The sequence below is a fragment of the Panulirus ornatus genome, chromosome 5, assembly GCF_036320965.1.
Source record: "Panulirus ornatus isolate Po-2019 chromosome 5, ASM3632096v1, whole genome shotgun sequence".
Taxonomy (NCBI): Eukaryota; Metazoa; Arthropoda; class Malacostraca; order Decapoda; family Palinuridae; genus Panulirus; species Panulirus ornatus.
In genome coordinates this window covers 38821421-38835550 of record NC_092228.1, presented here as the reverse complement: position 1 = coordinate 38835550, position 14130 = coordinate 38821421, and the positions used below count along the sequence as shown (strand labels likewise).

Below are 14130 nucleotides of genomic sequence, written 5' to 3'. Positions count from 1 at the left end.
TCTTCTTCAGAAACGTTTTATTAACATTGATGTCTTTCTCTTCTCTCTTCATTATTGTTTTTTGACAATTATGGATGCCAGTGATTCATACTAATTTGTTTACCATCAGTAAATCGTTAAACTCAGTTCTGAAGTTAACATCTTCACCTTCCACTTACGTGGCAATTTTATTTCCATTTGCGTCTTGACCTGTGTATCTGTGATGCCATCTTGCTGTCTACATTTTCTTGTCACATCTACTTGTGTCGCTCCTCCTCCACTCCACTGTGTCATCTCTGATATGACTTTGCTTCTCTTCAAGTACTAAAGTATCATCACATATCTGTATATTTTCTATTTCACTGTGTAAACAATCATTCCGTGTGTGTGTGTGTGTGTGTGGTGTGTGTGTTTACACACACATGAGCAACTTGTATCATACTTCAGGCAGTGTAGACAATGTGTGGTGCAGCCACCTTCCTCGGTCAGACTAGGTCATTGTATCGTCTGTAAAGGTCAAGGAGAGTTTAAAATAACCTTTGGCCCAAAGATTCACTTCCTCTACCAGTCTCGCGTTTACAGCCAGGTTGTGCCAGCAAGTCTTCCTTCACTATATACAAACTGCTTCCTCTGTCAGCTTCCCGAAATAAACTTTTGCTCAAAAATGTTTTTAAACGTTGTAAAATAAGGTTGGTTGTCTCAGCAGACGACAGTACGACCCTTGAAGCTTGAAGCTACGACCTCTGTTTATGATGGTCTTCAGGGTCAGGTCATTGTCCACTAGGGTCGTATTCGCGTACTCAGAGGTCGTACCATATGTGGTCTGGGATCTTCCTCAATAACGAAGACATTAGAGCAAGTTGGCCATAATGTTGGCGTAAATATTTCCAGATTTCTTGTTTAATATGACCATATTAACTAACAACTCTCCAATACGCACTTGCTCGAATATATGCGTCAGCGCAACATCCTTAGATACACACACACACACACACACACACACACACACACAACATGGCGTCTGTTCTCGTGATTACAACCGACTTGATGTACACGTTAATCCTGTATAATGGCTACGATCTTTCAGGCAAGTGAGTGTGGTCCAGGCCGACAATGGGGTATTAAAGGCATTACATTCGGGATTTACCACATGTTAAATACAACTAAGTTACCAACACCCAACTACAACTTCAGGATCTCTTTATTTAATAACTTTTCTATTTTTCTCTTCCTTATTATTATCCATGTCTTCCTCTCTTTCTCTCCAATATCTTATTTATTTTCTATTCACTTTCTACTTACCAAATGTCTGTTTTCTTCGTTTTCATTCTATGTACCTCATTTACTCTGTCCTTACGCTCCACCATCGCCTCCCCTCACTGGGTCTCATCATGACATTTTCCTCATATAAATGTTTTATAATGAGGAACATTGATCTGGGTCACAGGATCAGAGCCTTCCTCTCCAACCTGTACACTCCAGACGAATGGAAACATTCACACTGAGACAAGATCAGTCTCCACTTGTCTTCCACAACCTTGACAGATATAAGTTGTTCCAAATCTTCCAACACACAGTATAAGGTATACGTGACGGGCGAGTTCCTTCCACAAGTTAAATTAAGATCACTACGGTGGATTATTCAAGCTTGGCGCAACTGTTACTCTCATTTTAATTATGCTAAAAGCGTGCAGGAGAACGTGCTTAGAGAAGACGTACGTTATTGGAATCTTATCTGAAAGGTTTCAATCATTATGGAGTCGACACGATGATAGGCAATGGAAAACGTGATGGGAGTCGATGTGTTGTGTTTGTCACATGTAATATGACGGAGTTGTCTGGCGTACTGTAAGGAGGTAACCTGGTGGCTTGGTTGTGAGATGTATGAAGAAAATAAGATAGTAGGTAATAAAACGCCAGCAATACTCGTATAAATATATATTTAGTATATATTTTACTGTTCTAATGGACGATACCTGGAAAGAAATTGAGAAGCAGTAAGGAAGAATATATATAAAGGGGAACTACAAGTGAGCCATGATGGGAGAGGAGAGTGTACGGGAGTGAGGACCAGAGTGTCATACAAACCAAATTTATAAACAAATTAGGATCAAGGATGTCAAATTGTTGTGAAGTATTGTTGGGACGATGGAATGTTCAGGAAGGATGACATGGATCATGCAAGCCTCTGGGTCCAGTAGATGGAGGGTAATAATGGCTATCGAGTCCTGAGTTCAGATAAAGATTTTCAACACTGGAGTTTCCTCAACCCAGTCACCCATCACCATCAAGATGGTCCACCTCCTGAACCAGTGTTCACGTCCCTCAACACAGCGAGTATCGTCCAGCATGACCCTCACTCCAGAACTGTTCTTCTGGTCCAAGATACATCATGGCACAGTCTTTTGTTCTCTGTATGACGTGTGTGCTGACCTCTGACCTAATGTCATCACATGAAACACAAGAGGAAACGCTGCAATACATCCAGTAAGTAGAAGCCAATTACAACGGCTGAGTTTGATGTCAGCGACTGCAGCACTTACCACTTGTGTCAAGTCTACCACCTTGTTAGGTTGTGTGTGTGTGTGTGTTGCATCACAGCTAGCTAGCCAAGTGTATATTGTCTGCTGCAGTTAATTTACTGATAACGTCGCGTCATCTTACCAACCTGGAGAGTCAATCATTTCATTTTCTTCCGTCCTGCTTAGAGAAGATATCAACATATCAAGCTCTGCAAACTTGGTATATGTGGATCTTTTCACCTACATCTGCCATACACGCTACAGCCAGTAGCAGAGTGATGTACACCGTCAACACTAGATGTTGCCATAGACGAAACGGTGTGTAGCATCGCCTCCCACACCTGCTGGTCTTGGATGAACCAACACCACACTCTGCCTGGCCTCCTGGACACAACATGTGGGGAAATCATTATAATCACTGTACACAAACTCATGGTGAAAGATCGAATGATAATCTCTACTCTTACTACTAGTAGTAGTAATGGTAATATTGAGTTTATAGTGAATATTGAAGATATTATAAACATCACTACATCAATAATTGTGGCTGACGATGATGACGTAAACATGAGAGTCTATACATGGCCAAGAAACACAAGAAGTCTGGATTACATGTTGAGGAAAATGTTAACTCGATGTTTAGTTGATGAACAATGGACATGTGACCTGCAAATTGATGAAGCCACAAGACACGAGACTTGCACTAGCCTGGAGCCAAGTGATGGAGACAAACAACCACTGAAGGAGCAATCTTGTGGTTCATTACCGTAAATACTTATATTTTCTGAAGATAAACTGGTCTCCAGCCAACTCTAGATTTCGGTAATTTTCTTAAATTTCACAAGATTTTTAAATTATGACACGAAATCACAGGGGAAGGCAGTTATGTTGTGTAATTATTCTATATTTCTCTCTCTCTCTCTCTCTCTCTCTCTCTCTCTCTCTCTCTCTCTCTCTCTCTCTCTCTCCTACACATTACAGTTCACTAATTAAGAGTAATATGGTTTTATCACCAATGATCCGTTTTACTGTGTTGCTTACATACAACATACAACAGTAACCACAACCTTTTGTGGTATTCAGTGATGTTGTGATTTAATCACCAGTAGAATAATGACAAACACATTATTGATTACTTTATCTACTCTCTATTTTGATAATCCTCGTCTAATCAGTCGCAGAAATTGTTTGATTATTCGTTATTACTATGTGAAATTTTAAGAAATCCATAATAACATGTTGGTATAATTATCATAATAATTCTCCCGCTAGTTGCTAGTCCAGAGCACTCACTTACTCAACTGTAGTTTGTTTATATTTAAGAATCATTTCATAAATCATACCAGAATCAATTATGATTCTATATAATTCAAATATAAAATACACTTTCACCTATTGTTCAAAACTCGATAACTAATACCTAATAAATAAACCATTTTCACATTAATATATGTTTGTAACAATGAACAAAATAATTGGATGAGAACGTCACAATCAATTAAAATAACCCTTGAAGCTTCTAGTCACATTTCAGGACAGTTTCATCAATGTTTATTTCATAACTATAATGTTAAGTGTTTATATAAAGATAAAACCAACTTTAAGCTTAACATGTGTTTAGTGTTCACTTGTCACCGCTGCTTATATGGCTTTTAACGTTGTATTTCTGTATATTTTGATTAATATTCTCGTCAGTTTACATTTAATTGGTCAGTGAAGTTAATTGCCAGTGTGTTTCATCCCTAACCTCCCAATTCCCGTAACTACTGATCTCTGCTTTGACCTCTTAACATTTGAACTCTCGATATTCAACCCGTGACCTTTTTGACCAGTTGGTCTTTGACCTCTAGTCCTTTCATCCTTGACATTTGAATGCGTGATTTCTGACCCCAGAGCTTTGACCTCCTTACCTGTCACCCCTGACCTTAGATGAGAGTGGATGGTTCTTCCTCCCCTCATGTATCAGGTGTTGTTATCTCGAGTTTCTCCACACCAGCTTTATCATCGCCCCCCACCTTCCACCTTCGTATCATGTGCCTTTTCCTCTCAACATTCATGTTGACCTTCCCAGCACTACCATGATCACTTGTCTTACCTTCTACTTGCTGAACCAACTGATGTACATATTCTGACCTTTTCAGATAAGTCTTCCTCCAGAGGTCTTTGTCACCTTCAATCCCAAGCCAAAAGAAATTTTCAGTTCTTATTCATTGTGTATTGAAATGGTTTGGACATCTGGAGAGGATGAGTGACGAGAGCAAGAGAATGTATGCCCCGGGTGTACAATGGAAGGGTAGACTGAGAGATGGAAGGATAGAGCGAAGGAGGGTTCTGGGGACTGAACATTCAGATGGGCGAGAGGCAGGAATGGGAGGAAATGAACAGGATCGATGTGGTGTATGGGGGACGACATGATTTCATTGAGTGGAACTTAGAATACGAAGCGATCAAAGTAAACCATGAAATAGTTGTGGGACTTAGTGTGTGTCTGGCGGGCTGTGGTTTCACTACATTATACATGACATCCAGAGGGTGGACATGCGCAGGGAAACTTGTTCCTCTGTTGACGTTTTTCTTGTAACACACAACTTTTTCAGTGTAACTTCCAGGTACTTGTAATCAGCCTTGACATCATCATCAAAAGTGGGTTTTTTATTCTGTAAGTAATACAGTCGTTGTTGTGATTAACCATCAAACTTGTACAACGGGGAAAACAGAACAGGTCGGGCCGGCAACAGACAGGACACAGAACTGACATTTCCAACAACAACACAACTAAATAAACAGACGACCTGTCTGTCTGTCTGTAAGCAAGATGGACTTTGTGTCATGCAAACCGCGACCCTCTCCTTTAATACATATCCATACATTTATATGATAATGTCAGCCGTGTCTGCTGGACTTTATTAATGTTCATAACTCAACATTTCCGGTCACTTCCCAGGTAAGTCTTGACCTTTCCGCTGCAACGTCGACCTCACACACAAGACCCCGACCTTTCCTCTGACTTTCAGTATTTCCGGGTTTCAATAATTACTCTCCCAGGACCCGAGTTCAGCCCTGCTCCTCCCCAGGACCCCGAGTTCAGCCCTGCTCCTCCCCAGGACCCGAGTTCAGCCCCGCTCCTCACCAGGACCCCGAGTTCAGCCCTGCTCCTCCCCAGGACCCCGAGTTCAGCCCTGCTCCTCCCCAGGACCCGAGTTCAGCCCCGCTCCTCACCAGGACCCCGAGTTCAGCCCTGCTCCTCCCCAGGACCCCGAGTTCAGCCCTGCTCCTCCCCAGGACCCGAGTTCAGCCCCGCTCCTCACCAGGACCCCGAGTTCAGCCCTGCTCCTCCCCAGGACCCGAGTTCAGCCCCGCTCCTCCCCAGGACCCCGAGTTCAGCCCCGCTCCTCCCCAGGACCCCGAGTTCAGCCCCGCTCCTCCCCAAGAAAATGTATTTGTAAATTGTTAATGATAACTCTCAGGCTTCTGGGGGGGGGGGGGGGGGGGTGGACCTCCGGGGTACCTGAGGATCTGGAACGACTCGGGTCTCTGGAGGTAACTCTGGGGCTTCTGGGGGATCTGTGAGTGCCTAGTCTCTGGAGGTCTTGGAGGATACTTCTAGAGGTGTGGGGATTGTGTGGAGTCTCATGAGTGTCTTCTCTGAGCCACGTTTTCCCTCGTGTGTTATTGTCTTGTTTGTGTCTTAATGACGTGTTAACCATTGTCTTGCCCAGCAGGCCTGCCCAGGAGGGTCATGTGATGGGTGGTGGCCGACCCAGCGGTGGGGAGGAACACAGGCGTAAACCACACAGCCTCCCGCCCCTGGCACAGAAACCACGAAGCCCTGTACTTGCGGTGAGTAACACACACGTCTGTGGTGGTGGTATATTGCCACATCAATAATCATAAGATTCTTCAGATAAGAGTCATGTCGTCAGGTTCGTCCTCAAGGCCGTAGTTAATTGGCTTAGCTTTTCAGAGTCCAATTTTCTTTTAATGGGACACCCATGAAGGCTTCCAATTACCCCAGAATTCAAACCAATTACTGTATTGCGGATTCGATTTAAAGGAATAGGTCGATATTGCAAAGTCTGCTTCATGGCGTCTTTATTTGCATATTTATGAATACATAACTAGATTCCTTCTGCAGCAAAACTGTACATTTCTTCTTACATGTGTCAACTGTGTATAATGTCCTCCAACAAATTGATAGAAATAGTTGAAATAAAGTTGACACTGATGCCTTCCCATCACGACTGACCAGCACAGGTCACCAGTAGTGTTGACCCGTCTGACACCAGTCCTTCCCTGCAGGCCACTCCCCTGGATAGGGACCTCAACTCCGCCAGGTTCATCGGGTCGCCTCCACCATCAGGGCTCCGTCGGGACGACGATGGCAACACTGACGTACGTCGAGGGAGCGTGTCGGCCAGTGAGAGCGGGGAGGAGGAACGCACGGTGTACCGGCCAGCCAACCCGGCCCTGGAACTGTCGCAGCCCAGGATCACGCTCCACACCGCCCCTAGGACGGGCTCACCGCCCCCACCACACGCCATAGTCACCGCTGAGAACGCAGCATCCTCCTCCTCCTCGCTCTCTCTCCGCTCACTGGCCTCGGCCGCGAGTGAGAGCCTCTCCCTCCGCCAGGCGCTCACTCCGCCCCCAAAACTAGTCTCCTACCGCGCCGAGGGCGGAGCGGAGGCTGTCCAGGTGAGTGTTACCAGCCACAGGTGAGTCTTCTGGGAGTTGTTAGCAAGGGAGTGGCGGGCGAGTCCTGGGGTTGCTGCATCCACAACGTCAGCTGGACGCTGGTGCCCCTCATGACCGGTGGCCAGCATGTTGCTCGGCCACCAGCACCTGTGGAGGACAGCGACCATGTATGAGCAGCAGACCCGACTTAGTGGACGTAATAAAGGTTCACATAATGAGTTATATTAACTAGAGATGATACAGACATGTGAACTGGTAGAGATAGTCAAGCCAGTAAGAGAAAATAATGCAGTATAATATAGTAAAGGCATCAGTAATCATAAATAATAAAGTATACAAAACCAGACTCAAGTATGACACTGGGAAGACATACCAGGTTCAGACGAAGTTATTTCATTGTGATTTCTAATCTAGTTAAGATTCTTACCCTTTATTGAGCAGCTGAAAACAGACAAGTTATGAAGTGTCTTTCCTCCAACTTCGTGGTTGAAAAAGTATATTTGCATACGAGGTAAAGCTAAATACTTGTATGAGAATGTTCACTGATGTCTGTCCTGCCCTGCAGGAGTGGGTACCTGACGAAGACGGTGTCGGGATGGCTACTCCGCCTCGCAAGTCCTCCTCGCCCTCCATACGTGATCTTCCCTCACCAATCATGGGTCGTCATGCCCTCAGCCGCCCACCCCCGCTCAACCAGACCAACCGTAGGACCAGGTCAACTGTTAAACTTTCGCCCATCAACAAGTAAGGTGGTTAGGAGCCACCGTCGCCTGGGTCACCTCCAGTTGACGTGCTACAGTTTCGCCTCCCGAGTCAAAGGTATCTCAGAGAGGTGACCGTTATCATCAGGTGGGAACCTTAGGACTCGTGACTGCCACTTGATACTACGATAACGACACATGTTGACTTACTGGTGACACGTCGCTGCTCCTTACCCACCTACAGATCCTTCACAGACGTGCACCTGGTCCTGCTCGAGCCACTAAAATGACTCTCTAAACTTTGGACATGAAGACAAAGATCAAAATATATCATTTTTCTTCATTACTTGACATGTTCCCTGGACTGTTACTGACAAACTCGTTATCTCGTCGACAACTTAATCATACTACATCACACTCAATCATCATCATTACTATCAACAAGTCGGTCACCACAGCATCAATCTGAAAAAATATAAATCTTTCATTCCAATATATATCAGGAAATAGTTAGTCTTTACTGATAAAGTTCACCGTAAAGTTAACAGTTTCCCTACAGAAAACAGAGGCCTCTGGCCGTCGTAACAGAAGCGCCTCGACTCATAACGGATGCCCTCCAATCTAATCATTAGTTCCTCCAATCAAAGCCTTCCTCCAGCCATACGTCATAACAGATAACCTCCAGTCATAACAGAAGTCCCTCCAATCACAAAAGAAGTTCCTTCAGTCATAAGTTTTTCTGACAGTCTGTTGTTGTCCCCAGTTAAGGTTTTGCTTAGCGAGAACATTTCCACGTCACTCACCGGTCAGTGCACTTACCACATAATAAATCGATATCTTTAAACATCATGACTTTACCTGTAGGTGTTAGATAAAGCTAACATAGACGAGTCCTTTATGATGTAAGACTGACTTCAGTGTATTGTGAGACTCGAGCATGACAGTAACGATCACAAGAATCCGTTCGTGATGAACAGTTTTTGGACTGTCGGATCCGGATGCCTCTAACAAGTTGAGTTTCCGTTTTGCTGGTCAAAACGTCTAGACCAAACTGCAGCTGTCACCACTGTGGTACAACGAGTCAAGTCTCTTACAACATTACTAACGTTTGCACAGTTATGTAATATTGATCTCGGTATCACTATACTTACTTGACCAACACTTACAATATACTATTACCTTACCTGCTTGACCAATATTCTTCATACAGTAGACCACAATCCTCATTACCAGACGTCTCCCTATCCGAAGATACAATCACCTTAGGCGGTTTTCTTCCATTAAGTCTTGATCAAGACAACAAGATCCTTCGAGCAGTAGGTCACTCTCTCATATCCAAGGGTCATGTTGTCGTGCTCAGGGGTCGTAGCGTTGTGCTGAAGGGGTTAAGCCTCGACTTGTTTACCTTAAGGCAGTCGAGACAACCCGAGCCAACACTGGCCCTTTATCGCCTGATGGTCGGCCTGACCCCCACCTCTCTGATCACAACACAATATCATCCATGTTTCCCATCTCCCACACACTGATGACAACATTCCCTCACAGGCAACCTCCCTCCCTCAACATTCCCTCATCTTCAAAGCAACATTAAGAAACGCACCAAAATCTGACCCCGACCCGTCCCGTCCAGACCACATGCCCAACATTCAGATCACCGTAAGGGTTATTCCCAATCATTTCTCAAGGGACCAATGACCCCAGAAGACACTCGACCGACTCCGAAAAAACCTTCCCCGACTTTGTTAACCGGACTAATGCTGAAAGACTTCGTTCCTCACATTGACTTTATGAAATTCCAAAATACTTTAATTCCTCACAAACCTTCACAGACCTGGACACTCCTTGTTGAACCTCCGATGGACGAAATATTCTGAAAGTCTCCAACAGACACCACCAGAAACTGACAGACCCCCAACACGGCCAACAAGCTCCGACAGACCCCCAACAGGGCCACAAGGCTCCGACAGACCCCCAACAAGGCCACAAGGCTCCGACAGACCCCCAACAGGGCCACAAGGCTCCGACAGACCCCCAACAAGGCCACAAGGCTCCGACAGACCCCCAACAAGGCCACAAGGCTCCGACAGACCCCCAACAAGACCAACAGACTCCGACAGACCCCCAACAAGGCCAACAGGCTCCGACAGACCCCCAACAGGGCCACAAGGCTCCGACAGACCCCCAACAGGGCCACAAGGCTCCGACAGACCCCCAACAAGACCAACAGACTCCGACAGACCCCCAACAAGGCCAACAGGCTCCGACAGACCCCCAACAAGACCAACAGACTCCGACAGACCCCCAACAAGGCCAGCAGGCTCCGACAGACCACCAACAGGGCCACAAGGCTCCGACAGACCACCAACAGGGCCACAAGGCTCCGACAGACCACCAACAGGGCCACAAGGCTCCGACAGACCACCAACAGGGCCACAAGGCTCCGACAGACCCCCAACAGGGCCACAAGGCTCCAACAGACCCCCAACAAGGCCAACAGGCTCCGACAGACCCCCTCCTGGCCTTGTTGGGGGTCTGTCGGAGCCTGCTGGCCTTGTTGGGGGTCTGTCGGAGCCTGTTGGCCTTGTTGGGGGTCTGTCGGAGCCTGTTGGCCTTGTTGGGGGTCTGTCGGAGCCTGTTGGCCTTGTTGGGGGTCTGTCGGTGCCTGTTGGCCTTGTTGGGGGTCTGTCGGAGCCTGCTGGCCTTGTTGGGGGTCTGTCGGAGCCTGCTGGCCTTGTTGGGGGTCTGTCGGAGCCTGCTGGCCTTGTTGGGGGTCTGTCGGAGCCTTGTGGCCCTGTTGGGGGTCTGTCGGAGCCTGTTGGTCTTGTTGGGGGTCTGTTTGAGCCTTGTGGCCCTGTTGGGGGTCTGTCGGAGCCTGCTGGCCTTGTTGGGGGTCTGTCGGAGCCTGTTGGCCTTGTTGGGGGTCTGTCGGAGCCTGTTGGCCTTGTTGGGGGTCTGTCGGAGCCTGTTGGCCTTGTTGGGGGTCTGTCGGAGCCTGTTGGCCTTGTTGGGGGTCTGTCGGAGCCTGTTGGCCTTGTTGGGGGTCTGTCGGAGCCTGTTGGCCTTGTTGGGGGTCTGTCGGAGCCTGTTGGCCTTGTTGGGGGTCTGTCGGTGCCTGTTGGCTTTGTTGGGGGTCTGTCGGAGCCTGCTGGCCTTGTTGGGGGTCTGTCGGAGCCTGCTGGCCTTGTTGGGGGTCTGTCGGAGCCTGCTGGCCTTGTTGGGGGTCTGTCGGAGCCTGCTGGCCTTGTTGGGGGTCTGTCGGAGCCTGCTGGCCTTGTTGGGGGTCTGTCGGAGCCTGCTGGCCTTGTTGGGGGTCTGTCGGAGCCTTGTGGCCCTGTTGGGGGTCTGTCGGAGCCTGTTGGCCTTGTTGGGGGTCTGTCGGAGCCTTGTGGCCCTGTTGGGGGTCTGTCGGAGCCTGCTGGCCTTGTTGGGGGTCTGTCGGAGCCTGCTGGCCTTGTTGGGGGTCTGTCGGAGCCTGTTGGCCTTGTTGGGGGTCTGTCGGAGCCTTGTGGCCCTGTTGGGGGTCTGTCGGAGCCTTGTGGCCCTGTTGGGGGTCTGTCGGAGCCTGTTGGTCTTGTTGGGGGTCTGTTTGAGCCTTGTGGCCCTGTTGGGGGTCTGTCGGAACCTGCTGGCCTTGTTGGGGGTCTGTCGGAGCCTGCTGGCCTTGTTGGGGGTCTGTCGGAGCCTGCTGGCCTTGTTGGGGGTCTATCGGAGCCTGCTGGCCTTGTTGGGGGTCTGTCGGAGCCTGTTGGCCTTGTTGGGGGTCTGTCGGAGCCTGCTGGCCTTGTTGGGGGTCTGTCGGAGCCTGTTGGCCTTGTTGGGGGTCTGTCGGAGCCTTGTGGCCCTGTTGGGGGTCTGTCGGAGCCTTGTGGCCCTGTTGGGGGTCTGTCGGAGCCTGTTGGCCTTGTTGGGGGTCTGTCGGAGCCTGCTGGCCTTGTTGGGGGTCTGTATGAACCTGTTGGCCTTGTTGGGGGTCTGTCGGAGCCTGCTGGCCTTGTTGGGGGTCTGTCGGAGCCTGCTGGCCTTGTTGGGGGTCTGTCGGAGCCTGTTGGCCTTGTTGGGGGTCTGTCGGAGCCTGCTGGCCTTGTTGGGGGTCTGTCGGAGCCTGCTGGCCTTGTTGGGGGTCTGTCGGAGCCTGTTGGTCTTGTTGGGGAATGTCAGAGTTGGACAGACAGACAGACCCCCAACAAGGCCAACAGGCTCCGACAGACCCCCAACAAGGCCACAAGGCTCCGACAGACCCCCAACAAGGCCAACAGGCTCCGACAGACCCCCAACAAGGCCAACAGGCTCCGACAGACCCCCAGCAAGGCCAACAGGCTCCGACAGACCCTCAACAAGGCCAGCAGGCTCCGACAGACCCCCAACAAGGCCAGCAGGCTCCGACAGACCCCCAACAAGGCCAGCAGGCTCCGACAGACCCCCAACAAGGCCAGCAGGCTCCGACAGACCCCCAACAAGGCCAGCAGGCTCCAACAGACCCCCAGCAAGGCCAACAGGCTCGGACAGACCCCCAACAAGTCCAACAGGCTCCGACAGACCCCCAACAAGGCCAACAGGCTCCGACAGACCCCCAACAAGGCCAGCAGGCTCCGACAGACCCCCAACAAGGCCAACAGGCTCCGACAGACCCCCAACAAGGCCAACAGGCTCCGACAGACCCCCAACAAGGCCAACAGGCTCCGACAGACCTCCAACAAGGCCAACAGGCTCGGACAGACCCCCAACAAGTCCAACAGGCTCCGACAGACCCCCAACAAGGCCAACAGGCTCCGACAGACCCCCAACAAGGCCAACAGGCTCAGACAGACCCCAACAAGGCCAACAGGCTCCGACAGACCCCCAGCAAGGCCAACAGGCTCCGACAGACCCCCAACAAGGCCAACAGGCTCCGACAGACCCCCAACAAGGCCAGCAGGCTCCGACAGACCCCCAACAAGGCCAGCAGGCTCCGACAGACCCCCAACAAGGCCAACAGGCTCCGACAGACCCCCCCAGCAAGGCCAACAGGCTCCGACAGACCCCCAAAAGGGCTAACAGGCTCCGACAGACCCCCAACAAGGCCAACACGCTCCGACAGACCCCCACAAAGCCAACAGGTTCATACAGACCCCCAACAAGGCCAGCAGGCTCCGACAGACCCCCAAAAGGGCTAACAGGTTCCGACAGACCCCCAACAAGGCCAACAGGCTCCGACAGACCCCCCAGCAAGGCCAACAGGCTCCGACAGACCCCCAACAAGGCCAACAGGCTCCGACAGACCCCACAGCAAGGCCATCAGGCTCCGACAGACCCCTAGCAAGGCCAACAGGCTCCGACAGACCCCCAACAAGGCCAACAGGCTCCGACAGACCCCCAAAAGGGCCAACAGGCTCCGACAGACCCCCAACAAGGCCAACAGGCTCCGACAGACCCCCAACAAGGCCATCAGGCTCCGACAGACCCCCAACAAGGCCAACAGGCTCCGACAGACCCCCAACAAGGCCAACAGGCTCCGACAGACCCCCAAAAGGGCCAACAGGCTCCGACAGACCCCCAACAAGGCCATCAGGCTCCGACAGACCCCCAACAAGTCCAACAGGCTCCGACAGACCCCCAACAAGGCCAACAGGCTCCGACAGACCCCCAACAGGGCCAACAGGCTCCGACAGACCCCCAACAAGGCCATCAGGCTCCGACAGACCCCCAACAAGTCCAACAGGCTCCGACAGACCCCCAACAAGTCCAACAGGCTCCGACAGACCCCCAACAAGGCCATCAGGCTCCGACAGACCCCCAACAAGGCCAACAGGCTCCGACAGACCCCCAACAAGGCCAACAGGCTCCGACAGACCCCCCAGTAAGGCCATCAGGCTCCGACAGACCCCCAACAAGGCCAACAGGCTCCGACAGACCCCCCAGCAAGGCCATCAGGCTCCGACAGACCCCCAACAAGGCCATCAGGCTCCGACAGACCCCCAACAAGGCCAACAGGCTCCGACAGACCCCCAACAAGGCCAACACGCTCCGACAGACCCCCCAGTAAGGCCATCAGGCTCCGACAGACCCCCAACAAGGCCAACAGGCTCCGACAGACCCCCAGCAAGGCCAACAGGCTCCGACAGACCCCCAACAAGGCCAACAGGCTCCGACAGACCCCCAACAAGGCCAACAGGCTCAGACAGACCCCCTAACAAGGCCAGCGGGGTCAGAAAGACCCTCAACATGGCCAGCAGGCTCCAAAAGACCCCTCCCCC

General features: G+C 50.3%; 1 protein-coding gene and 1 long non-coding RNA gene across 3 annotated transcripts in view; one reads left to right on the top strand and one right to left on the bottom strand.

Annotated features, from left to right (window-relative positions):
• The window catches only part of LOC139748672 (uncharacterized), a 45478-nt gene extending 35499 nt beyond the window's left edge, over positions 1–9979 (top strand). Inside the window, exons 6-8 of one of the 2 annotated variants that reach the window (XM_071661953.1) lie at positions 6221–6341; positions 6801–7196; positions 7762–9979. In XM_071661953.1, coding sequence (XP_071518054.1) covers positions 6221–6341; positions 6801–7196; positions 7762–7944 — 700 coding nt within the window. In that variant the 3' untranslated portion in view covers positions 7945–9979. The remainder of the gene's footprint in view (positions 1–6220; positions 6342–6800; positions 7197–7761) is intronic. The other variant, XM_071661955.1, reaches the window with a different exon arrangement.
• LOC139748673 (uncharacterized) overlaps positions 7079–14130 on the bottom strand; it is a 45993-nt gene continuing 38941 nt past the window's right edge. The window contains exon 3 of the long non-coding RNA XR_011712791.1: positions 7079–7343. This is a non-coding gene — a long non-coding RNA (uncharacterized lncRNA). The remainder of the gene's footprint in view (positions 7344–14130) is intronic.